The sequence below is a fragment of the Xenopus laevis genome, chromosome 8S (assembly GCF_017654675.1).
Source record: "Xenopus laevis strain J_2021 chromosome 8S, Xenopus_laevis_v10.1, whole genome shotgun sequence".
In the NCBI taxonomy this organism is placed as follows: Eukaryota; Metazoa; Chordata; class Amphibia; order Anura; family Pipidae; genus Xenopus; species Xenopus laevis.
The window spans coordinates 89,395,570-89,423,395 of NC_054386.1; the positions used below are offsets into that span (position 1 = coordinate 89,395,570).

Genomic DNA, 27,826 nt, shown 5'->3' on the forward strand with positions numbered 1-27,826 from the left:
GGGCTCCTCCTTGCTCCCAGTCACAGGTAGGGTAGACACCTGGCTGGCAGGTGAGGAGTTAAAATAGGAGAGCTGCTGGGAAGCAACACCCACTCCAGTTTCATCTGAAACTCTCCCAGAAGGACACAAAGGGGAAATCGCCTTCACGTTTTTGGATTAAGGTTTGAGGGGGGGAAAGAAAACAATGGCCTCTCCCTGATTCTGGAATCTGCTTTATATTGCCTGGCTCATCAGAGCAGCAACCCAAGAGCCAAAGTGTGGCCAATGGACCTATTTCTTTGCATAATCCTGGGATTTATTTGGAACGTAAAAGATTATCAAGAAGGCACAAGTTTTTTTCTGAAGCAAGATATCCAGAAAAGACTCCAAGCGCCAGCAGCTGTGCTGATATAACAATTTCAGGTTGTCTAGTTCTCCTTTTGTCTGTGGTTACGTCTCCTGTATAAACCACTTTGGCAGCATTTCCTCCAGAGCAGATTAGAGAAACCCCACTCAGTGTGAGCTGGGTCCTCTAATGAGCAGAATGGGCCACCTCCAGTCTTTGCTGGTGCTTCTCTTTGTAGCAACACAACTGGTTTGGTCAGACTCCAACGGGCAGACCTGCCTGGACAACTTTACTAAAGGCTTTCACGATTTTGTGTTGGACCTGGACTATTCTGTGAAAAGTGGGGCGACCTTTCTGTCCTCCCCTCCCTTGCACAGTGGCAGGGACTGTATGAGCGCTTGCTGTAGGACTCTAGGGTGTAACCTAGCCCTGGCTCAAGAGACCGACAATGGGGAGGACGTGATCAACTCCTGCTTTCTCATCAACTGCCTCTACGAACAGGAGTTTGTCTGCAAATTCATCAGGAAGCCGGGCTTCGTCAACTTTGTAACCATGGATGTGTATAACAAGTATCAAGCGACCATGGAAAAGGAAGGGGGTAAATAATAATTTAGCCTGAAATATTTATATAAAAAGTGCAGTTCCCCTTTAAATGATCTGCGTTTGCATGTTGTCATATGATCTAATCTATGTTGTAGCTGCTTGTTATTTCAGTTTTCAAGATTTTAAGTCATAGGCCTTTTTAACAATTATTCATTGCAGGCCCAACCTTCGCTTAAAGCTATTGCTTGGTTGCTAGGGTCTGTGACCCTAGTGACACCCAATTACCACTACAGGTTGCGAACTAGGGATGCACCGAATCCAGGATTCAGTTCCAGGATTCTGACTTTTTCAGGATTCGGATTCAGCCGAATCCTTTTGCCCAGCCGAGCCAAATCCTAATTTGCATATGCAAATTAGGGGTGGGGAGGGAAATCGTGTGACGTTTTGTCACAAAACAAGGAAGTAAAAAATGTTTTCCCATTCCCACCCCTAATTAGCATATGCAAATTAGGGTTCGGTATTCGCCGAATCTTTCGCAAAGTATTCGGGGGTTCGGCTGAATCCAAAATAGTGGATTCGGTGCATCCCTATTGCGAACATCAGAAACCTCAGCGACTTAAATGTCAAGCCACAGAATGAAACAAAAGGGTAACTAATCCCACAGGCAGTCCAGTTGTGTATGTGTGTTTGTGTATGAAGCGGGATATTTGCTTTGCAACTTATTTCTACACTGATGTGTTTAAATTGTGATGCCTGATAAGATTTTCCCTAGCAAACTATGGTCTGGCTGCTTCAACGTTCTGTAAATCCTCAGAACCGTTGCTTCTTTGCAGCCATTTGGGTTAGTTCACACGAGGAGATTCGGGGAGATTTTGTCGCCTGGCGACTAATCGGCTCGTCTTCTTAGCGACAATCTCCCCGAACTGCCTTAGCGTGTTTTCCCATAGGCTATAATGAAAAGTCACCTCCGGTAACGCACACGCGGCGATGCGTTTTCCATGGGAAAACACACTGAGGCAGTTCGGGGAGACTGACGCTCTGAAGAAGAGGCGATTAGTCGCCGGGTGACAAAATCTCCCCGAATCTCCTTGTGTGAACTAACCCTAAGTATCATGTGCGCTGCCTTTAAGGTCCATCTAGTGTTTTTTATGGTACTGGTATGGGACCTGTTATCCAGAATGTTAGGGACCTGGGGTTTTCCAGATAATTGATCTTTCCATAATTTGGATCCTCATACCTTAAGTCTACTAGAAAATCATGTGAACAATAAATAAACCCAATAGGCTGCTTTTGCTTCCGATAAGGATTAATTAGTTGGGATCAAGTACAATGTACTGTTTTATTGATACAGAGAAAAAGGAAACCTTTTTTTAAAAATGTGAATTTGTTGCATAAAATGTAGTCTATGGGAGACGCCTTCCTGTAATTCTGAGCTTTCTGGATAATGGGTTTCCGGATAACGGATCCGATACCTGTAGCATTTTTGCCCATGCTAAAAGCAAATCTTGAATCAGGAGAAAACTTCCCCTTTATTCCCACCTCAAAATGCACGTAAGCAAAGTTTCAGGGGAGAATCATGGAAAAGTCACCTCTGCTGTGTTTTTTTCTTCTTCATAATGATTCTCACAGTCAGGAATAGGATGGGGACAACCTGGTTCTATGGGATCCAAGTTGGGGCCACTGCCCTTGTTCTTACTTATAACTGGGCCCTGTACAGTGTTAATTGCAGACCGGAAGAGTATGTGGAAGCTTATCAAAATATCCCAAATATAACTGTTGACATGCAGGCGCTGCCTGTAAAGCTCGTCATAGTTTGGCCAATTTCCATTGATCAAGCTGAAAGGAAGTGAAGAGAAGTCATAGCTCTGCAACTCCTTGTTCCTTTGAAGCAGGTTGTTCACCTTTGACTTAACTTTTAGGATGATGTAGAGAGTGATATTATGAGACAATTTGCAATTGGTTTTTATTTGTTATTATTTGTTTTTAGCTTTTTTTTTTATTCAACAGCTCTCTAGTTTGGAATTTCAGAAATCTGGTTGCTAGGGTCCAGATTCCCTTAGCAACCATAAATGGTTTAAATAAAAGACTGGAATATGAATAGGAGAGGGCCCAATTAGAAAGATGAGGAATAAAAAGCAGCAATAACACTAAATTTGTAGTCTTACAGAGCATTTGTTTTTACATGAGGTCAGTGACCCCCGATTTCATAGCTGGAAAGTGTCAGAAGAAGAAGGCAAGTAATAAAACAACTATTAAAAATAAATAATGAAGACTAATCGAAAAGTTGCTTAGAATCGCTCCTCCTTTTACAAACTAACCGTTATCCTGAAGGTGAACCACCCAATTAAGCTGTTCTGATTGTTCTATGGCCTATTTCATGGCATGCACTTACTGCAATGTTCCCAAGCATGACCCACGAGTGTACCGGCAGTCTAGGGACTTACCATCAAAGTGCATACCTCCCAACATTTTGGAAAGAAAAAGAGGGACAAAAAAAGTTTTTGTGGGCACCCTAATTACCATGTTCATTTCACAAAATTTGGCAGGTTATGAAAGTTTGAACATATTTCTGTGTTTTTTTTTTTTTTAGTTATTACAGTTTTGCTAATGAAGGTGAATTGCCCTTTAAGCTGTGAGTCTAAGGGACCTGTTATCTTATATTGTTGCAATTATTTATTTGCTTATCTAGAAATTGTTACAAAAGTACCTTATCTTCTGCTGTGGCTGTTCTGGGCTCTCTGCCGAAAGCCAATTAAGTTAGAAACTTTGTTTCTTTTTCTGGCTGTTCAGTGCAGAGAAAAACAGGACTTTCCAGTACAAACGAGGGACTGCAGGTTGAGCTGTCAAAAGAAGGACTGTCCCTCTAAAAACGGGACAGTTGGGAGGTATGAATGGAGGGGCAATTTGTAGTGTTTTGTTTGCTATCCACTCAACCACTCAGTGGGCAAAACTTTGTGCCACTGCCACATAGAGATTAACATATGCCCATGATATGCCGTCCTACAGTATATACAAAATACATTTTGAGCTGTTTGCAAATGTAATGCTATTGCAAGTTGTACATTTGTTTGTCCCTTCTGACACTGCTGGTTCTGACTCTTGAGACAACTTAGAAGAAGCTTCCAGCTAAGCCTTGAAGTGTCTCAAACCATTGTATGGTTCTTTAAAGGTCTGTTAATCAGCTGACTTTTGCTATATCATATCAAATATCAAAACCAGCAGTGCAGACAGTTAAAAGGGACCGACGCATTTCATATTTCCATAGCCGTTAGATTTACTAACCACTTATTTCCCTTTTTACTGGTGATGGGCGTTCCTGTATTATGTATAGAGTTTACAGTATTAAGTAGACGCCTCTCTAATAGATTTAAAGTCACCTCCTTGCTTAAACACATTTATTTGCATCGATCATTTGCCAGTAGTAATAACACACCTTTTTCATATTTATAGCTTGATGGCAGCATGCCATACTGAAAAAAAACCTTAGTTAAATTTATTCTATATTTCCCCAAGGCTCTTATGTGTCATAATTAATGTACGTTATTTGGCCAGGTTGCTGTTCCCTGCATGCAATGGCTTGTGTCTATAAATGCATGCCTCTGTGCATTGTGCAGCTCACTCTTAGAAAGTCTTAGTGGTAAATCTCCATTAACGAGGTGGTTTATTATGATGTAGGTATTGATATGCTGATACAATTTGCAATTTTCATTTTTTAATTTTTGTTTTGTTTATTAAGCTCTTTTGTTAAGCAACTCTCCAGGTTTGCTATTTCAACAGTTATCTGGTTTCTAGGGTCTTATTTGCCCTAGCAACCAGTCAGTGATTTGAATGCGATACTGAAATATCAATAAGCAAAGGACTGAATAGGAAGATCAGCAATAAAAAGTTACAATAAGATTGTAGAATCTTGTCTGCCAGGGGCACAGACCCCATCTGAAAGCAAGAAAGAGGCAGAAAAAAAAGACACATAATTAAAAATAATAATATAAAAGATAAATAATGAATGCCAACTGCAAGTTGCTAGGAATAGGACATTCTATAAAATAATAAAAGTAAAATGTGAACCTCCGACCCTCTAACAAGGTAAAAAACTACAATAATGACAAAAAAAGAGATTTTTACTTGTCTGGCACAGTCATTTAAACTGGTATGCAATGAAGAACTCTGCTGCAGGGTCACACTTATGAGCCAAATATTTTTTAAATGCAGGTATTGGCTCCAGGGCCGGATTTACATAGCGGGCACCCCTAGGCCGGCTGCCATTAGTCACCCCTCCCCCTCATTCGTGCACATGCACAAATTTTCATCTCGTGAGCAGCACTAGAGCTTCCAAACCAATGTGGATGTGGTTGGGCTGCATGCCTCCCCGCCTTGGTGGCCTTTCCACAAATCCAGACCTGATTGTCTCTAATGTCATAGAGGCCCAACTGCTGACACTCTTGTAGCCTTACCCTGAGTTCCCGAGGTGCTGTGGTGAGCCTGTTATCTATATAGCTTTATCCTCAAGCATTTGCAGTATATGCCCACGTGCATTTTTTTTAATGTTTTAACTTAACTAAAAGTCTCTCTCCTTTTTAATGAGGTTTTATATAAACCCCTTTATATAGTAAGTTAGGTTGAAAAAGACACACATCCATCAAGTTCAACCTTAAGTCTATATATAACCTGCCTAACTGATACTTGATCCAGAGGAAGGCAAAAAAAACCATTTGGAGCCTCTCCAATTTGCCTCAGAGGGGACAAAATTCCTGACTCCAAAATGGCAATGGGACCAGTCCCTGGATCAACTTGTACTATGAGCTATTTCCCTCACTTGCTAAACACCATCCAACCCCTTCTTAAAGCTATCTAATGTATCAGCCTGTACAACTGATTCAGGGAGAGAATTCCACATCTTCACAGCTCTTACTGTAAAAAAAAAACCCTTCCCAATATTTAGGCAAAACCTCCTTTCTTCTAATCTGAAGATTAAATTAATATTTAAGGATATCTCAAAGTACTAATCTAAAGGGGTAACGTGTCTGGGGCCATCCGACGGGCTTCCCCAATCGATATCTAGCCGAAAGTTAGGCAGATCACGATGGGGCTGGTGGTTAAAAAATCAAGTCGACTGCCCGTATCGGATCTATTATGATCCGATCATTGGGCCCTAGGGCACACAATCGGATCAGCCTGATATTGTCCACTTCAATGTGGCCATAGACGTAGACATCCGCTCATTCTCTACGTCTATGGCCACCTTAAGGATAGAGGTTTCCAGCCTTTGTGGCCTCAGGTCAACATTTAAGGTCTACACCAGTAGCCTATGAGAACATGGCTGCTGTCCTATCTTTTTCAGGCATATCCAATTCATTATTTAAGAACATGCCTTCCTATTCTACGCAACCAACTTTTGGCCTGCTGATACATTTGGCCACATGTTTGTATTCGTGAGGTGACCTGGAACTGCAAAGGGCCTGCAAGTGAGCAACCAACATGAAACTGCACATGTATTTCTGTTGTGCATCGATCTGGCCCTGAAATATTCCTGGGATGAAATAGTTTCTAGGAAGTATTGCTGGTACCAGTGGTAAATAATTTCATCTAGGCCATCTTGGTTGGTCGTTTCACATGTGGAATCACACAATGGTCCAACATGGCGGTCCAAAATAGAGCCAAATAGTTGTGTAGTATGACACAGAGCAAAGTAACAATGGCAGCTTCAGGGGTGGACATTTGTAGATCCTGAGGAGTTTTTTTGAGCTGCTGATGCCGCAGTCCTATGCCCATCTAGAAATCGACCTGGATATCCAGAGTATTTTCTGCTATATGTGATGTCACAGCCTTTTATTTTTGTGGGCATTCTTGCTAAATGCCTTATAATCAGCCATGCTAAATGGCATCATGATAAATTATAATTAAATTATAATTACCGTATGTATCAATCTCACAAGGTTGTATTTCTGTGCTGAAGTCCGTTCTTATTGTGACGTGAGAGAAAGGAATGTGTGAGAAATTAAGTGGGTTACTCAGCTAAATGTGAGTCACCGCAGCAGGTGGCCTTACGCTGATAATTTGCTGGGGAGGAGGAGGAGGGTGAGAAAGCCTTCTGTTCAAATAAAGGGTTGTTGGCTGACTCAACTCTAGTAATGTCTATAAAGGTGTGTTTTGATCAACATGGTATCAGGAACCCATGGTCATTTCCTGCTGAGATGGACTGACCCGGGATATACCATTGAGAGGATCCTCCGGGGACACCTCAAATGTGATCAGGGCCACTCTTTACACAAAGCAGGTAATGGTGGGTGTGTCTTGTTTTTAGGCACTATTATTGAAATTGAAATTATTGAAGACCATGATTAAAAGAGTAATAACAATGAAAGTGAATTGGCGTCATTATCTATATCAAAACTGAGTTAAGGCTACAATCCCACTTTTAATAATGAAGGTCCGTTGTACATGATATCTAAAGCAGCAGCCGTATTACACAAGTGAACTTTACATATTGTTTTATAGAGGAGCCAGCACGTACATGTGGGTGGAGGTCAGGCCTGAGCTGAGTCCAGACGCACTACAACCAGGGCCGTATTTCTATATAAGTACCCGAGGGCCTGTGCCTAGGGTTAGCCTTCAAGTATTTTTTTTACAAAATAAAAAAGCTCCATAGTTGCTGCCAGAAATCACTTGCATAAATCAGCCGGCAATTTCTTGGAGCCATGACATGTAGCAGGCGTGTAAATGACTTGACTTCTGCTGTAAGGGGCACAGATAAGTCTGGTTCCTAGGGAGACACCGGACCTAAATATACCACTAACCTCCCTGCTCCCAACTCATTTTTAGTGACTGGCTGTAGAGGAAACTAAAGGCCCCACACATGGGCAGATAAAATCTGCCGACAGATAGAGTGGCAGCTTATTAGCCCATGTGTGGGGACATCCGACTGGCTTCCCTGAACGATATCTGGCCGAAAGTCAGGCAGATCTTGATTGGGCAGGTTAAAAAATTCCGTCTGATCGCGGCCGCATCTGTGCGTTTATGCCGTCCTACGATCCGACCACCCGTATTGGATGCATTATTATCCGATTTTTGGGCCCTAGGGCCCCTGATCGGATCAGCCCGATATCGCCAACTTCAATGTGGGCATATCTGGCAGGGATACGCTCATTTGTCGACGTCGCTACATCTATGGCCACCTTTACCCCACATTCCATGTCCATACCTCAAAACTGTCCCATTTTTTTTCGCGGAACCGTCCCAATTTTGACAGCTCATATAAAAATAGGCATGGCCAAAAAACATCTGGCCTGCTCAGCGCAACAAATCTTTGTGTCCCTCTTTCTATATCCAAACTGTTGGGAGTTCTGCATGTCCCACTGCGTTATGCCACTGCAACAAGATGCATGATTATCTGATACAGTAGGTGTGGTGTGTATATAAGAGCCCTGTAGTCTGTATCTGTGGGGTATTTCATTGATGTTTTATGGTGGCCATAGACGCAAAGATCCGCTCGTTTGGCAACATCACCAAACGAGCGGATCTTTCCCCCGATATGTCATTAACAAGCATGGCTATATTGGGGGTAATCTGATTGTTCGATCCGATTACGATGTGCCATGGGCTCCGGCGGGATTGGTCGGGTCAAAATCAAACCTGACCGATCGACCAAACGACCGATCTCTGCCGGACGAAAGGATCTGTGTGTCTATGGCCACCTTAAGTATTGCCTTCAGGGGAGGTTAAATGTAAAGATCTGTAATTGCACACAACAATGATCAGTGCACATTCCTTGGCCCTTAGTCTTGTTGTTTCTCCCCCCTTGTTCCCTATTCCAGTGAGACTGGACACCAAGTCAAGCCCAAAGTAGTGTAAGAGGGTATAGTCTATATAGTGGTCTCTAGTGTATAGTGTATTCTGTGTGTCTGGGACACAATTCAAGGCCTCTGGTTAGTAGGTGTGTTTGTTAAATACATTTTGTGTTCTGGACTGGCTTGAGCTAGTTTCCAGTTTAGATTTCTCCCGTTAATGTCCAATTTAGATTGGTCCTATTTGTTTTCAGTTTAGATTTGTCCCATTAATGTCCAGTTTAGATTTGTTTGTTTTTTGTTAGCTAGCTCTGAGCTGAGCATGCTGGGAGCCTGCCTTCCAACAGCCGCTTGGAAATCGGAGTCTAGCCATATCTATACAGTGTACAATATTTATCCCGCTGTCTTTGTTTGCCTTTGTACTTTTTTGCAAACATCTCATTACGTGTGTGTGACATCAATGGACATAAACAGGTTGGTTATAAATGTTAGGCAGGTCAGTGAAAACACAGCATTAAACAGAAATATATTCAGAAATTCCTCACATAACCAACATGTTACTGGGTGTGCCCCCCAAGCACTGCCTGGAAGGTAACATTTAAGGAATGCAGTAACAAGGGAGAGATTTACAGCCGGTCTTGCAACTCGTAGGAACCAAACAGATCTTTGCTTTCATACACCAGACCAGTGAATGCTACCTTCTGATTGGTTGTTATTAGTTACTTCGAACTGAGACAGGGGTTCACCTTTGAGTTAACTTTTATTATGTTATAAAATGGCCAGTTCTGAACAACTTTTCAATTGCTCTTCATTATTTATTTTTTATAGTCTGAATTATTTTATAGTCTTCTGACTCTTTCCAACTTTCAAACGTGGTCTCTGACCCCATCTAAAAAAATGCTCTTTTAGGCCTCCCCACAGATTCAGGCCTGAATCCATGAGCTTATCAGGTGCTAGAGGTGTGTTGGGAAGAAAGCCTTGTGTATGTTACTGCTGACTTTGTGTAGAATGGCTATAATAGACTGCACCTGTTTATACCTGTGTTCAGGTATCGCGCATACCTCCCAACTGTCCTGTTTTCTGCAGGACAGTCCTGATATTGACGGCTCAGCCGACAGTCCCAGGTTTCTTAATGAAACGTCCTCTTTGATCACCTGTACTGACACCAGAAAAAGTTCCTTTCTGAAACTTAATTAAAATGAGGCTTTTTGGCAAAGAGCTGCTCTTCGATACATTTCTAACAATTTAAGATAAGCAAAGATACAACTGCAAATATTTCAGATCATAAAACTAGTTTTGCTTCCAATCAGGACTAATTATCTCTTCGTTTGGATCAAGTACAAGCTACTGTTTTATTATTACAGAGAAAAAGGATATCATAATGTGAATTAATTGGATAAAATTGAGTGTATGGGAGATGACCTTCCCATATTTTGGAGCTTTCTGGATAACGGGTCCCATACCTGTTATAATATTTAGTCTAAAGTGTTTTTTTTTGAGAAAACATGCATTTGCTTCCATTTTGAAAAAAAATATAGGTCCTTCCTAGATAGCAGTTCAACATTTTGCTTTAACTACAAATTAGAAGACCTTACTGGTTAGAATGGAAACCCTCTGTGTTGAAAAACTTTTTAGAGCCCATAAATAGGGATGGGTGAATTTGACCCGTTTCTTTTCGCCAAAAATCGCCGTCTACAAAATGTCGCCGACCCCCAGTAAAGTCTATGGGCATCAAAGAAATGTTGACGCGCGGCAAAATTCTTTTGATGCACGCCTTTTTTTTTTTGTCGCTCGCTGCCATACAAATCTGTGGGCGTCATTTCTGCTGCAAAACAAGGCGAAAAAATTCCATCATCCCTACCCATAAAGGCAGTGGCGTCCATGTAGTCGCTGCCTCCTCCCTGCAAAAAATCTGAAGAGGATTTTTATCCAAATAATCCACATTTTAAATACTATTTCCTTTTTTTCCGTAATAATAAAACAGTAGCTTGTACTTGATCCCAATTAAGATATAATTAATCCTTACTGGAAGCCTAAACCAGTCTACTGTTTGTTTAAATGATTTTAGTATACTTAAGGTATGAGGATCCATACTATAGAAAGACCCCTATTCAGGAAAAACCCAGGCCATGAGCATTCTGTATAACCGTTCCCATTCCTGTTTTTATACTGTTTGGTAGCAGTAACCATTTAAGTCAAGTGCAAAAACAGGAAGGGGACATTTAATTGGCCACATTTATTAATGTATAAAGGAAAACCTCAAACCGGATTTACTCAATTTGTAAGGGCCTATTCACAAAAGTAGTAGAGGGCTCTAGTCAGATTGTTCGCTGCAGCAAAAGTACGGAGGATGTATCTGGCAGTTACAAGTTTAAGTATACATTCAATTTTTTTTTTTTAAGGCAGATACAAAATTAAAAAAATAAATTGTAAAGAAAGTCTTTGTGCCATTTTAGCAGAAAATGCACATTTCATTGGAATGTATTGTGAGTTTGCATTCACCTGCCTGCCTAGTGTACAGCTGTGTGAGATATATTAGCTGTAGAATAAAAACTCCCTTGTGTTCCTTTTATTTTGCCTCTAGAGGAAGATCATCCTCCTATTGCAAGGGCAGGCCCTGATGTTAAAACCCAACCTTTACAGACAGTTGTCTTGACTGGCATTGAGAGCCTGGACAGGGAGGGGATTATCCGCTATGAATGGAGCCTTCTTCATGGAGACCCTACTGTGGTGTATGAGGTAAGTCTTGAGTAGTGTTTGTGACCCTGCTTAAAAGGATTATTTTGCTATTTTGTTCTATCCTTTACATTTACAAATCTTTCTTCAAAACCACAGTCCTGTGTTCTTTTTTTAATGTATTTATTTATTTTTTGCCAATGTGTGTTTAACACTACTCTATTTAGTCATATTTATCTCTTAATTCAGTTAACTGGGTTCAATAGTCTCTCGAATGAACTGTGGCTGATATAGCAGGTATAGTAGGGAGAGATGGTGCCTATAGTAACAGTGGATAATAGTCTCTGGGAAGGGAGTGTGACTGTGGGATAGCAGGTATAGTAGGGAGAGATGGTGCCTATAGTAACAGTGGATAATAGTCTCTGGGAAGGGAGTGTGACTGTAGGATAGCAGGTATAGTAGGGAGAGATGGTGTCTATAGTAACAGTGGGATAATATTCTCTGGGAAGGGAGTGTGACTGTGGGAGAGATGGTGTCTATAGTAACAGTGGATAATAGTCTCTGGGAAGGGAGTGTGACTGTGGGATAGCAGGTATAGTAGGGAGAGATGGTGTCTATAGTAACAGTGGGATAATAGTCTCTGGGAAGGGACTGTGGCTGTGGGATAGCAGGTATAGTAGGGAGAGATGGTGCCTATAGTAACAGTGAGATAATAGTCTCTGGGAAGGGAGTGTGACTGTGGGATAGCAGGTATAGTAGGGAGAGATGGTGCCTATAGTAACAGTGGATAATAGTCTCTGGGAAGGGAGTGTGGCTGTGGGATAGCAGGTATAGTAGGGAGAGATGGTGCCTATAGTAACAGTGGATAATAAACTCTGGGAAGGGAGTGTGACTGTGGGATAGCAGGTATAGTAGGGAGAGATGGTGCCTATAGTAACAGTGGATAATAGTCTCTGGGAAGGGAGTGTGGCTGTGGGATAGCAGGTATAGTAGGGAGAGATGGTGCCTATAGTAACAGTGGATAATAGTCTCTGGGAAGGGTGTGTGACTGTGGGATAGTAGGTATAGTAGGGAGAGATGGTGCCTATAGTAACAGTGGATAATAGTCTCTGGGAAGGGTGTGTGACTGTGGGATAGTAGGTATAGTAGGGAGAGATGGTGCCTATAGTAACAGTGGATAATAGTCTCTGGGAAGGGAGTGTGACTGTGGGATAGCAGGTATAGTAGGGAGAGATGGTGTTTATAGTAGCAGTGGGATAATAGTCTCTGGGAAGGGAGTGTGGCTGTGGGATAGCAGGTATAGTAGGGAGAGATGGTGCCTATAGTAACAGTGGGATAATAGTCTCTGGGAAGGGAGTGTGACTGTGGAATAGCAGGTATAGTAGGGAGAGATGGTGCCTATAGTAACAGTGGGATAATAGTCTCTGGGAAGGGAGTGTGACTGTGGGATAGCAGGTATAGTAGGGAGAGATGGTGCCTATAGTAACAGTGGGATAATAGTCTCTGGGAAGGGAGTGTGACTGTGGGATAGCCGGTATAGTAGGGAGAGATGGTGCCTACAGTAGCAGTGAGAATAATACCGCAAATCTTACTCTAACTGATCCTTAGCCGGAGCCCCTGTTCAATCCTTTCACACACACACCCACCATTGAGAAACCTCTGTTCATAATGCCATTTGTGTTACTGCAGGAGATACCAGCAGAGGATTCAGAAGCAGATGTGTCCCATTCTATAGAGGTCTCAAACCTGCACCCTGGACAGTATACATTCCAGTTGGTCGTCACAGACACTGCAGACCAGCAGAACTCGGCTACTGTCACCATCACGGTACTGTCGAAGCAGGAGACAGAGGGTGAGTCTAATCCTGGTCCCATTCTGGGAGGGGACAATGTATTCTGATAACTGGAGATATTGATCCCATACTGTGAGTAGATGCAGAGAACAGGGTGAGGTAGGGGAACATGACAATATTAATGAATACAATAGGTATGGAACTGGGATTAGTGAGATACCTTTCACCTTTTGATGTGGGATTGATGCTGTCTCAGCACCCTTAATTTGTTATTTTGACTACCTCTAAAGCTGACCATACTGATTTATACTTAATATGACCACCTATTGAGCCATATCAGGCTGATCTGATCATGTCGAACTATTGGATCATACAGCAGAGGCACTCCTGAAGGCCGACTTTCTCTAGAGGGACTGAGTTGGCATCAATGAATGTTGGTTTACTCCACCTTGTGGCAGATGAATGCCTCTTGATGGAGGGCAGTACCAGGCCTAAATTTGCAGACACCCAAGGCAAGTCCATCGGCTCATTTCCTCGTCTGGACTGAGAAACCCTTTGCTTGTGTGCGTGACTCAAACCCTGAATCCACTGCACTTACAAATGGGATGAATCTAAGGAAGGCAGAAGTATGTGACCAGCATCCTCTCACCTAGGGTTGCCACCTTTTCTGGAAAAAAATACCGGCCTTCCTGTATATTTATCTTTTTTCCATATTAATAACATTGTGATCAACCATCATTTTTACCGGCCAGGCCGTGGCATCCCTACTCTCACCATTGCGCTCTAGGAACATGCTTTTCTGCTTAGCCTTAGTCCTGGCCCTGCTGGAGGCTCATAAGTATTTGATCATTTCTTGTGTTTTGTTTCAGAACACTGCTTTGCTCCATACAAAGTGGGCCGATGTCGGGGTTCCTTTTCTCGCTGGTATTTTAACCCAGAGGCGGACGACTGCTTGGAATTTACATATGGAGGCTGCAAACCAAACCATAATAACTATCTCACAATAGAGGATTGCCGGCAAACCTGCAAGAATAATTTGGCTGAGAAACGAACAACAGGAGGTATAATGGTCAGGAACGGTTTCGTATACAGTAATTGGCTAATAAGAAATTTGCAGTGATACTTAGGGCACCGTTGCTTTAACGCTTACATTCCCCAGCACTTGTACATAATCATTGTCCGTGAACAAGAGGAAACTAGTACGAGTAGAGACAAGGTTAGGGCTCTTACACACGGGCGTTTTTGCCCTGCGTTCCGTTTTAATCCATTCAACTGCAGGGAAGCAAAAGGCTAAACACATCTGATTCTTTATTATAGGCGCCGCGTGAACTGCACGAGATTGTGCCCATATGAAGAATCGAATGTATTTACTCCTGTGCTCTACTGCGGCCGAACAGTTGGAAACAGAATGCAGTGGAGCGCAGAGTCCGTGTATAAGAGCCCTACAACTGCTTTTTCAACATACCATTTTTTAGTATTGGGTCCCTGTAAAATAACTACTAGGGTTGTAGTACTGGTTGGAAGGCATTTAGTGGCTTTTAATAAGTAGGGCACGGTGGTAAATAGGCCCAAGACCACCAATAGAGAGGTATAGGGGTCCTATGGCAAAGGGGACCCTGAGATGGAAACAGGGCCGGATTTGCGGCGAGGCCGCATAGGCCCGGGCCTAGGGCGGCAAAAAATAGGGGCGGCATGCCGCCCAGCCGCATTATGGGGACGTTCGCGTCCCCATTCAACTACACCAGCTGCAACGGCGTTTTTTTGCCGGCTCGCTGGGAAGGCGGGCGCTAGGACCGCGCGGCAGCCTGGTCGGACCGCGCGGCCTAGGGGCGGCCGGGGAAGAAATCTGGCCCTGGATGGAAAAGTATAATTCACCTGGCACAAAAGGCATGGCGAGTGGGCAGGGTTTGAGTGGCTATTAAACAAGGGGCTTTTATTTTTTTGGGAGGCCCCAAAATTAAAACATGAAATCTTTGGAACAGGTATAATGGTACAGGTATAGAATCCCTTATCCGGAAAACCTGATATCCGGAAAGCTCCGAATTACGGAATGGCAGTCTCCCATAGACTCCATTTTCTCCAAATAATCCAAATCTTTAAAAACGATTTCCTTTTTCTCTGCAATAATAAAACAGCAGCTTGTACTTGATCCCAACTAAGATATAATTAATCCTTATTGGAAGTAAAACCAGCCTATTGGTTTTATTTAATGTTTAAATGATTTTCTAGTAGACTTAAGGCATGAAGACCCAAATTACGGAAAGATACGTTATCCGGAAAACCCCAGGTCCCGAGCATTCTGGATAACAGGTCCCATACCTGTACTTTTATGCTGCTGTCATTAAGTCTGTGGCAGGTGGTACTTCAAGTGTAATAAAGGTCATAATAATAATTTGTATTCTGTGTGTCCTATAAGACAAACTCTGTCCTATCTGATTGGAGGACAATCCAGTAATGTTAATGGAAGAAGAACTGATTTTACTTTCTTTTTACAGAACATTCTGGCAAGTCTGGCAGACGTCTGCAACCAGGTACTGGACATTTTCTTCTTGTGGTTTTTTTTTTGCATCTTTTGATACATAGGGGTATATTCCTCCACTCTCCATTCATTTCTATGGGATTTTGAAAGGCGTATTTATCAAAGGGTGAACTTTCAACCATTGATAAATACTCATAACAATAACCTCTGATAATAGCTGCATATTATGTTGTATTAATGGGAATGGAGATTTTAGAATTGGAGATCTTTAACCTGTGTGTTCGGGATGTCGTCTTTTAAATGGGTTCAAATGCAATATCTAAGCATTCTATATGTGTATTAAAGGAGAACTAAACCTTAAAAATGAATATGGCTAAAAATGCCATATTTTATATAATGAACTTTTATGGCACCAGCCTAAAGTTTCAGCTTGTCAATAGCAGCAATGATCCAGGACTTCAAACTTGTCACAGGGGGTCACCATCTTGGAAAGTGTCTGTGACACTCACATGCTCAGTGGGCTCTGAGAAGCTGTTGAGAAGCTAAGCTTAGGGCTCGTCACTAATTATCCAGCAGAAAATGAGCTTCCCCTGTAATATAAGCTGATGCTACAGGTTTGCTGATTATTAAATCCTGATGCTAATTGCACTGGTTTCTGTGCTGCCATGTAGTAATTATCTTTATTAATTACTAATCAGCCTTATATTGTGACATTTCTATTCTATGTGTACTGTATATTGTGAGTGGGTCCCTAAGCTCAGTAAGTGACAGCAGCACAGAGCATGTGCAGTGAATCAGCAGAAAAGAAGATGGGGAGCTACTGGGGCATCTTTGTAGACACAGATCTTTACTGCTAAAGGGCTGTGGTTGCCTTGGGCTGGTACAGAAGCCCAAAACATAATGTAAAACATTGCTACCTACTTCTTTAGTTAGGCTTTAGTTCTCCTTTAAAAGCACTGATTGGTAGGAAAGTGACAGCTTAAAGACCCCTCAAAGCAGAAGGGCAGGAGCTCATCAAATTATGCTAATTCTAACAGGGTCAACTTTAACTCTTCTGCACGTTACTACAGTGATATTACTATGTTTAATATTACCCAGGGATCTTGATAACGGTCATGTCGACATGACAGGTTGACTTGTCTTACCATTATTTATTGAAATTGAATATGAATTAGGGCCTTATGGGGCCCCTATACCTCCTGGGCCCCCCAGCAGCCGCAGGGTCTGCCTTCTCTGTTGTTATGCCCCTGCAGTAACACATTTTCCCCCTATAGTGGGGTAACATTTATGGGACAGGTACATACTCAACATCCTCTCATTGTAGCTGGGTTTGGTGACTGGTAGTTGTTGGTGAACTACTCTTCCTGCCCTGTTGGCTTGGGAGCATGATGGCTGCAGTAATACCAGGGCAGCATTTTGTCTTTGTTCATTTAACATTTGCATGTCCTCTCCTTACAGTGTGCGATGGGCACTGCTCCCCCAGTCAGTTCCAGTGTGCCCAAGGCTGCTGCATTGATGCCACTTTGGAATGTGATGAGCACCAAGACTGCCCAGATAATTCAGATGAACAGTTTTGTGAATACTGTAAGTGCAAAGTGACCGAGACCTTCACAAGGGGAAATGATGGGCTTAAAGGAGTGGTTCACCTTTAAGTTAACTTTTAGTATGTTATAGAATGGCCAATTCTAAGCAACGTTTCAATTGGTTTCATTATTTTTTTTTTATTTTATAGTTTTGGAGTTATTTGCCTTCTTCTTCTGACTCTTTCCAGCTGTCAAATTGGGGTCACTGACCCCCCATCTGAAAAAAATGCTCTGTAAGGCTACAAATGTATTGTAATTGTTACTTTTATTACTCATCATTCTATTCAGGTCCTCTCCTATTCATATTCCTGTCTCTTATTCAAATCAATGCATGATTACTAGGGTAATTTGGACCATAGCAACAAGCTTGCTGAAACTGCAAACTGGAGAACTGCAGAATAAAAAGCTAAATAACGCCAAAAACCGCAAATAATGAAAAACGAAACCCAGTTGCAAATTGTCTCAGGATATCACTCTCTACATAATACTAAAAGTTAAAGGGATACTGTCATGGGATAAAAAATTTTTTCCCAAAATGAATCAGTTAATAGTGCTGCTCCAGCAGAATTCTGCACTGAAATCCATTTCTCAAAAGAGCAAACAGATTTTTTTATATTCCATTTTGAAATCTGACATGGGGCTAGACATATTGTCAATTTCCCAGCTGCCCCAAGTCATGTGACTTGAGCTCTGATAAACTTCAATCACTCTTTACTGCTGTACTGCAAGTTGGAGTGATATCACCCCCTCCCTTTTCCCCCCCAGCAGCCAAACAAAAGAACAATGGGAAGGTAACCAGATAGCAGCTCCCTAACACAAGATAACAGCTGCCTGGTAGATCTAAGAACAACACTCAATAGTAAAAACCCATGTCCCACTGAGACACATTCAGTTACATTGAGAAGGAAAAACAGCAGCCTGCCAGAAAGCATTTCTCTCCTAAAGTGCAGGCACAAGTCACATGACTGGGGGCAGCTGGGAAATTGACAAAATGTCTAGCCCCATGTCAGATTTTAAAATTGAATATAAAAAAATCTGTTTGCTCTTTTGAGAAATGGATTTCAGTGCAGAATTCTGCTGGAGCAGCACTATTAACTGATGCGTTTTGAAAAAAAATTCCCATGACAGTATCCCTTTAATTTATAGATGAACACTCCCTGTAAGTATATGAGAAACTCATATTCCCTGTTCCAATATGTAAATAGTATTTATCTGTATAGGTGGAAGGAATTGGTATTCTGTAGATAGGAGACATTGCCATTAGAGTCATTTGAAGCATTTAGGCTTTGGACATACAGGTAAGTAGGGCACCCAACTGGGCCCATTGTTTGCAGCACTGACTGCTCAAAACTCCCCCACCCATACAAAAACCCATTAACCCAGAAAAAAATACCTGCATTCTCATTTGGCTGATTCATTTTGCCTTTTCTCTAGGGTAAACCATGCACTAATTATCCCAGTCATGAGACCAAATCCATGAAGACTACAAGATTACTATTGGCATACATGTTTTCCAGTTTTATTGCTATTCTAATTAGTTTTACTGGGTTCACTTTGGATTTTCATACAATCACCCCCTTCTATTGATACTTTAAGCCCATGTCCTGCCAGAGTCCAAATATAAGCCCATGTACGTATTGTATGTACCCGTTTGGTTCGGATATTTTAGATGTCCAAGGGGGTCTGTCATTTTCTGGGAGCTTTATTTATTCAAGTGTTATTGTAGATAAAATATTAAAAACAACAACTTTTTGATTAACAGTTGCAGAATGAGGTCTTGCCAGTCTGCAGGGGCCAATTCTTTCAATAGTGCTGCAAAACGTAGCTCCAGAAATTGATTAATACCACGGATAACACCAGAAAAGATGAGCTAGAAAATATCTATTTATATGTATCATTCTTATAACAGGTGATAAACCCCTATAAGGTGCAGGACAGTGTTGGACTGGGGTGCCTGGGGCCCGCACCCCGTTACAAAATAGCGCCCATATATAAATATCAAAATTTACATTTTTATTTATGTTTTGTGTGTGTGTGTATGTATATGTATGTATGTATATATATATATATATATATATATATATATATATATATATATATATATATATTGGCAAATGCTCGCACTCTAATGCAGTCTTGAATTCACTGTGGGTGCTGGGTCAAGGCTTTAGCATATAAGAATTAAACAGGGACCCGCACTCCAATGTTACGTGAAGAAAATTAGTTTTTATTCAAACTTGTGCACCCAACGTTTCGGCCCATGCCTGGATAAAGGCCCAGGCATTGGCCGAAACGTTGGATGCACAAGTTTGAATAAAAACTAATTTTCTTAACGTAACATTGGAGTGCGGGTCGCTGTTTAATTCTTATAAATATATATATATATATATATATATATATATATATATATATATATATATATATATATATATATATATATATATATATATATATATAATGGGTTGAGTGCTGAGGACTCTTGTAATTGTCTATATACAGTGTATGTGTGTATATATATATATAGCAAAGAAAACCGCACACACAGGTCTTTTCAAGGTGCAAAATCCAAAAAATGGTATTTATTCCGGAATAAATACCATTTTTTGGATTTTGCACCTTGAAAAGACCTGTGTGTGCGGTTTTCTTTGCTATATACATGTCCTGTTTTAACCAGCACCTAGGCATTAACGTTTGTTTTGAGTGCACCAGTATTTGGACTGTATATATATATATATATATATATAGACTACATTTTGCATATTCCTATCTGGCCTGTATGCTCAGTGCATCATGGTTACACAACCACATTCCCAACAAAAGAGGGTAACAGGACAGCCGACGATTGTCAGTGCAGCGGCAGCCTATTACACTCAGTGAATCGAAAGCCGCATGCCCGCAATCGCACCTAGAATGCTCATGTGAGAGGGACTCCAAAGAGAAATTTAGGCAGCTATGGGCAGAAGTGGGCGGCGATCGGCCCGGGCCCCACTGCCAATTATTTACCGGAAACATTTGTGATTTCATTTTAGTAGGGCCCTCACCACCCACTGCCTGCATATGTGTGCCCTGCTCCAAAATTAACTAAACAAAGGGCCTAGGGGCCCACCCAGGCTGGGGGCCCACCGGGTTTTTACCGGTGCCCCAGCAGGCCAGTCTGACCCTGATGAAGTATAAATGTTCTGTCTGTGACTAATGAGGTGTAGCCTGCTGTACTCTCCAACCACTATTTCTGCATAGATATGAATATATTGTATGTTTGAGAGGGAAGTATGATTTTGCTTGTAGGGCAAATAGTCTAAAGTTCTCCATGGGACTATTTTTTAATTACATCATCCAACCCACAAGCATGATGTATGAAATAGCTGACTCAATACTGTATTGGAGAGCACTGCCTTACTAGAAAAAGCAGAGAAATATCATACATTTTGTGTATTTTGCCGACTTTTCTTATTTACGATTCATTTTAATTAATTTTTTTATCCGGTTTCCACCAGATGATAAGGGTTTTAAGAAGCTGCAAACATTTGATATTCCCAACAATAAAGGTAGGTCATTACTTTTTATGCATGCAGTATTTATTTCGCATTTAACCACGACCTCCTTATTCCGAATGCTTGAAAAAGGGGTATAGCCCTGAAACGTTGCATTCCTGCGAATAAACACGCAAGGGGTCCTCCCTGCTTAAATTTGCCACGAGTGCCAGTGTATTTTTCTATCTCCTTATTCCGAAAACATTGTATCTGTGGCAATTGTGTATTAAAATATGGCTAGAACATTCCCTAAAGGGATACTGTCATGGGAAAACATTTTTTTTTCCAAAATGAATCAGTTAATAGTGCTGCTCCAGCAGAATTCTGCACTGAAATCCATTTCTCAAAAGAGCAAAAAGATCTTTTTATATTCAATTTTGAAATCTGACATGGGGCTAGACATATTGTCAATTTCCCAGCTGCCCCAAGTCATGTGACTTGTGCTCTGATAAACTTCAATCACTCTTTACTGCTGCACTGCAAGTTGGAGTGATATCACCCACCTCCCTCCCCCCCAGCAGCCAAATAAAAGAAAAATGGGAAGGTAACCAGATAGCAGCTCCCTAACACATACCTCCCAACTGTCCCTTTTTCAGAGGGACAGTCCCTCTTTTGACAGCTCAACCTGCTGTCCCTCATTTGTACTGGAAAGTCCCTATTTTCTCTGCACTGAACAGCCAGAAAAAGAAACAAAGTTTCTCACTTAATTGGCTTTTAGCAGAGAACCCAGAACAGCTAACAGGTGCAAATAAGATACTTTTGTAACAATTTTGAGACACAAAAATCAGTTTAGAAATATTTTCAAACTTTCATAACCTGCCAAATTTTGTAAAAGTAACATGGTAATTGGGGTGTGGCCACATAAAGGGGCGTGGTTAAACAAATTCGCTGTTCTACGTTTGAAAAAATTTTTTGTCCCTCTTTTTACTTCCAAAATGTTGGGAGATATGCTAACACAAGATAACCGCTACCTGGTAGATCTAAGAACAACACTTAATAGTAAAAACCCATGTCTCGCTGAGACACATTCAGTTACATTGAGAAGGAAAAACAGCAGCCTCCCAGAAAGCATTTCTCTCCTAAAGTGCAGGCACAAGTCACATGACTGGGGGCAGCTGGGAAATTGACACAATGTCTAGCCCCAAGTCAAAATTCAATATCAAAATTGAATATAAAAAAATCTGTTTGCTCTTTTGAAAAATGGATGTCAGTGCAGAATTCTACTGATGCGCTTTGAAAAAAACACGTTTTCTGATGACAGGATCCTAGACTGCACAACTGATATAACATGAACAGTGATGGAACTATAGAGGAAGCAGACCCTGCAGTTGCAGGGGGGCCCGAACTACAGGGTCTGCTTCCTCTATAGCTAAAAAGAGTGCACTGGGCCCCTCTGAAGATTGTGTTGCAGGGGGGGGCGGCGCACTCATACTGAACATGGTTTTATTGTAATGAATTGTAATTCATTGGCACAATTTGGCTTTGCAAAATCACTGAAAGGCTGCTTGGCTCCATCTGCTATGTGGCTTACTATAATGATCGCAAATCTGTGCAAGGAATAAACATAGTTTTTCCTTTCCGAATTTCAGCCCGATGCGTTGACATGCCAAATACAGGTTCTTGTCGGGCCTCTTTCTCTCGGTTTTACTATGACCCTGCCGTTCGGAAATGCTTGAGGTTTACTTACGGCGGCTGTGGCGGGAACGGCAACAACTTTCACAAAGAATCCGACTGCATGCGATATTGTGAAGGGGTTTCCGGTAAGTTTTAAAACAATCACTCTTTTGCTAGACTGGTGTATGAGAAGTGGATTCAAATAAAGAGCTCACCGGAACGCATGGACTAATCTCGGTGGTTGGGTTCTTTCCTGAGTACAGGGGGTTGTTAAATTACAAATATTAATGGAAAAAAATATGGGAAAGGTGGCTGGTTTATTTCTGATTTTAAAATCAGCAATACTAATTGCAGATCCCTTAGGTTCATGGTGCATGTAGCGTTTTTATTTTTTCTTCTGCTTAAGAAACCCCTGGATTGTGCCAGGCTGAAAGTCACCGGGGCTCATTTATCAACACTTGCCCATGGGACCATAGCAACCAATAATTAATTAGCTTTTTGAAGCCAGCTGCAAGTAGGACAATGAATGCAGCAATCTGATTGGTTGCCATGGTTTACTGCCCATTGGTAAATTTGCCCAGTGTTGATAAATGACCCCCAGTATCTGCCTGACACCCCCCAGTATGGGTGGATTTACAGACTAGACTCTACCTGTACCTGTGGGTCAGACAGATTTCTATCATGATGGCTGACAGGAGGCATAGTCATAGTTTCAGAGATATTTGCATTTTTAGACTGATGTCTGTGTTAATAAATATGCCCCTTAAGGTTACTGACACTCCTTGAAAGAGAGCTGAAGCCTGCCTGGCAGAATAAATCTGTCTAAAACTGCTAATATATCTGAAACCACTAAAAATCTGAAAATTACTATATACTAGTTCAGCTTGAGTGTGGGTGCTTTCAGATTGTACGCCAGAAAAAAAGACTTAATTTTTCTTTCAATTTCAAAACGTTTGTCTACGATTACATTTTAAACGTTGTCGTTCCTCTCTCTGGTGTTTCAGTCGAAAGGTCCCCATAGACACAAAGATTTTTCTTTGATTTTAGTGCAATACAACCAATCCGTCAAATCGTGAAGTTAGTGGGAATCGAACGATCATAATCGGGACTCTCCACACATGGTCCGTAAATCATACGAATCGAGGATTCATACGATCGGATCTTTGCGTCTATGGCTAGTTTTACAGTTTGATAATTCAGGTGCAGAATCTGATCTGTTAGAAACTTGTAGAATTAGCTGATAAATTTCTCAGCGGCATCTGTGCAATGTTAGCAACTATTGTATCCAGTGTAGGACTGGGATGCCAGGGGCCCTCGAAAAAACCAAAGACTTCTGGCCCACTTTCCAAACTTATTATTCCTCCTCTCGTCACTCAACCTCTTTGTTCTTCTAGTCTTTTATATCGACTTAAGGTATCCATACACGGGCAGATAAAGATGCCGATATCGGTCGTTTGGACCAATATGACAGCTTATCTGCACGTGTATGGGGGCTTCCAACGGGTCTTCCCGATCGATATTTGGCCACGATATCAATTGGGAAGGTTTGATTTTTAACCGACTTACCCGTCGGAGCCCCTTGGCGTATCGTAATTCGATCGTTCGGCCGTATGGCCGAATTACCCCCGATATAGCCATGCTGTTAGTGGCATATCGGGGAAAGATCCGCTCGTTTGGCGATGTCGCCAAACAAGGGGATCTTTGAGTCTATGGCCAGCTTTAGTATGACCTATTCTTCCATTATTAAGCCTCTTTTTTTCCCCTAAAGAAATAGGGAATGACCATGAAATATTCCAAATAGTATAGCATTTATAATCAGTATTCTGCAGTTTAAAATTATGTTCACAGTCTTTTACCACATTACAGCCAAAGCCGTCTGAGGGAGGAGAAACATATTTAAATGATGCTGAAGAAAAGCTTGTCCTCCACTATGAAACAAACTGTTTGCAGATTCACTGACCCCTGTCATAGAGCTGCTCTAGGGAGACACTTTTAACTAGGGATGCACTGAAGCCAGGATTCGGTTCGGGATTCTGCCTTTTTCAGCAGGATTCGGATTCAGCCAAATCTGAATTGTAATTTGCATATGCAAATTAGGGGCAGGGAGGGAAAGCGCTTGACTTTTTGTCACAAAACAAAAAAAAAAAACAAGGAAGTAAAAAAGGTTTTCCCTTCCCACCCCTAATCTGCATATGCAAATTCGGATTCGGTTTGGTATTCTAACGATTCGAAGGATTTCATCGATCGATCTAACGATTTTTCTTCGACTTCAAAAAACGTAGAAAACTGCTCTAAAAGGTCCCCATAGGCTAACATAGCACTTCGGCAGGTTTAATTTGGCGAAGTATTGAATTTGAAGTTTTTTTAAAGAGACAGTACTTTGATTATCGAATGGTTGAATATTCAAACTATTTTACTTCGAAGTCGTAGTATCCTATTCAATGGTCAAAGTATCCAAAAAATGACTTTGAATTTCTTTACTTCGAAAATTCCCTCGAATCCACTACGACCTTTGATAAATCTGCCCCTAACTGTTCTAAATTGATACATTTACCTGTATCTTTGTCCCTGCTGAACAGAATCCTTGAGTTTCATTACGGTTAGCTGTTAGAATTGATACAATATTCCACATATGCTGCTGAGAAATGTATCAACTAATTGTATCAACTAAATGGAGCAAGTTGTAACCGTTCAGATGCTCCTGGATCACGGACCTGCCAGACTGAAACACCAGAGACACGAACATTAAACTTCAATTTTGGGAAAATGATAAAAAAAATAAAGGCAATTGAAAAAAGTCTTCTTTAAAAATGACGTGTCATTCCATTTCCAGTCCTGGCTCACTCCACCTTGGTTTTTGTGACGCCATCAGACATGATTTATTTTATTAAGTCTTTTTTTTATTTTTTTTTAGAGCGAGATATTTTTGGGAGAAGATTAGGAGACACTGAAGCTCAAAAGGAAGGTTCAGGTGAGCTCATTTTACTTGTCCTAAAACTTTAAAATTTAAGGAGAACTAAATCTAACTAAGAAGGAGGGTAGAAATGCTGTAATGTTTATACCAGATCAGATGTTCATCTGTCTTATACCCAGGGTTGGACTGGAACATGGGGACACCGGAAAAAACCCCGGTGGGCCAGCCCAGAACTGCTCTCCTGGCTGCCCAGCTGTTTTCTGCCCATGTTCATGGCATTTAAAGGTTGGGAGGGCCCCCCAGGAGTGTCCTTCATTTTGCAGCCCTGGTGGGCCCCCAAGGCTCCAGCAATGCTTATACCAGCAATGATCCATATGTTCAGTGTTTTCTACAGCTGTTCCGATCTTATTGAATGGCCAGTCAGTGACACCACTCATGCTCCGTGCACTCTGGGCTGCTGTTGAGAAGCTAAGCTGTGGGGGTGGAAGTCCTATAAAACTGCAAAAATAACTAATAAAAAAACAAACAAATACAAAAAGTATTGTAGAAGTGATACCTATATTGGCTAACCATAAAAATACATTGCAACCATCCAGAGCGCTGAAGTCCCTTTGTCAGGCAAAACCAAATGAAAGCTGGAGAGACACCTTATATCTACTGTTAGATCAGTGAAAGGTATTCACGTTAGTGATGTGCGGGTCGGGATTTCCCTGACCTGCACCCAACCCTGACCTGCCCTCCCTTGGCCCGCAACCGCCTGCATCCGACTACTGCGTTGCTTTTATAGACCCGTGCCGACCCGCCCAACAATGATGTCACAAAAGGGGCAGGGCAAGTAGGCACAGTGTCTATAAAAGATGAAGTCGAAAGCCGGCATTTAACGGTGGTGGGCAGGGAGAGCAGAAGAAGAGCTCAACCCACACCCGCCCTCCACCTGCGAGGATGAGTGCACGGTCGGCCCGAACCCGCTCGACCCGTGGATCCCGCGGTTATCGGGTTGGCCCGCACACCCGAGATAGCGCAGAATTAAACATGGGCAGTAAACCTCCCTGTGTTCCATAACCCTTAAAGAACACGGCACCTTTAAGCTACACGTAGAAAGCTAATTGCTGCAGTTGTTTCAGACTGAAGCAATGGAGATTTTTCTTTTAAGCATGTTTGTAAAAAAGTTTGAAAATCTAGGAAAATGTTTACAGTAATAAAAAATTTATTTATTTTTGTAATTATTTATTTTAATTCAATTAATAAATATATAGATGTGCTTAGATTATGGATGGAATATAGACTTCGGACATAAAAGAACTCACCTTCTGGGTTCTGCTAGTGCAACTGCTCTCTCCTGTTCTTCGGCAAAATTCACTGCCCTATGGTGTTAGGCACCAATTCATATTCGTATTAATACCTTGTGCCATGCCGTAAGATTTGCAGAATATTTGCTCAATAATATATCTATTCATTTCCTAATTGTGCATAATGCAGGTTCTGGAGAAGTGGTAGCAGCAGTGATCCTAGGGATCTGCATCCTGGTGGTTTTGGCTGTAATCGGTTACTGCGTCATCAAGAAGAGGAAGAGCAGCCGTAGGCGCCAACCAGTTGCCAACACCTCCACTCTCTCAACCACTGAAGATACAGAGCATCTGGTGTATAACCGGACCACCAAGCCCGTGTGACCTCCGTGTGGACCCTCTCTTGTGAAGTGAATTCTGCCTTAAATATACTGTCATATCACATAGACCACAGACTGATTTTTGGGTCATTTCCCCTTTAGACTTACTGGTAGCAGACAACTGGGTCACCTTTAACAAGCAAAGAATTAAACGAAGAGGGATTAACTGGCAATGGACTGACATATTTAAAAGATTCTTTAAGTGGGACACAATAGATTTCTTTTTTTCCCCTAAATATTTGTAGATAAGTGTCACATTGTTTTATTTTATTGTTGAATTTTTTTTAAAAATTTTTCCTTCTTTTTTTGTTTTAACTTACACTCCGTAGATGCTAAATACCTGTCCTGAGCAGGAATCTGGATGCATTGTCATAAATTGGTGCTTTATTATGAATTAAATCATGGTAAAAATACAGATAGGTTAGATTTATTATACAGCCAAGGTCCTGGCTCCCCCAGTCTACTTTCAAGTAGCCCACGGTTACATTCTTTTTCAAAAACAAGATTTAGCTTCTATTTTGTTGCTGCAATATCGGCTCATCCACCAGTGACCACCACAGCCATCTTTAATGGGCTGCAGATGCAGGAAGAGTATGGGTCTGGGATGGAAAAAAAACCCTCTTAATTACAAAAACCCAAAGTACATGGTATATATCTTTTAGAAGTTCTTTTTTTAGAAATTCTATTTTTATTATTGAATGCTTTATAAAGAAATCGACACTCTTAGTAAGAATGAATTTGTCATTAATATTTCCTAAAATGAACAGCAGTGTATGAGGGCACCCTTTTCTGAATTAGAGCTCCTTAGGGGCAGATTTCCATAACGGCAGAGTAGAATGTGAGCAGAGCAGGAGCAGAGTTGGGGGGTGCAGGGCCCAAAATCGGAAAAAAACCTGCCCTTGCAAGTCCCATATTGTTTCCCT

General features: G+C 41.5%; 1 protein-coding gene across 2 annotated transcripts; it reads left to right on the plus strand.

Moving 5' to 3' along the window:
- Positions 1-27,826, plus strand: LOC108700587 (kunitz-type protease inhibitor 1). 2 transcript variants are annotated; one of them, XM_041574355.1, is made up of 10 exons: positions 5-923; positions 11,234-11,388; positions 13,015-13,177; positions 13,987-14,178; positions 15,613-15,648; positions 17,055-17,180; positions 20,674-20,724; positions 22,299-22,469; positions 25,238-25,294; positions 26,717-27,826. In XM_041574355.1, exons 1-10 carry the CDS (start codon positions 515-517, stop codon positions 26,905-26,907), a joined length of 1,551 nt encoding a protein of 516 aa, XP_041430289.1. In that variant the 5' UTR covers positions 5-514; the 3' UTR covers positions 26,908-27,826. The 2 variants fall into 2 exon arrangements, with proteins under 2 accessions (XP_041430290.1, XP_041430289.1); XM_041574356.1 differs by lacking the exon at positions 25,238-25,294 and having other exon boundaries at positions 1-923.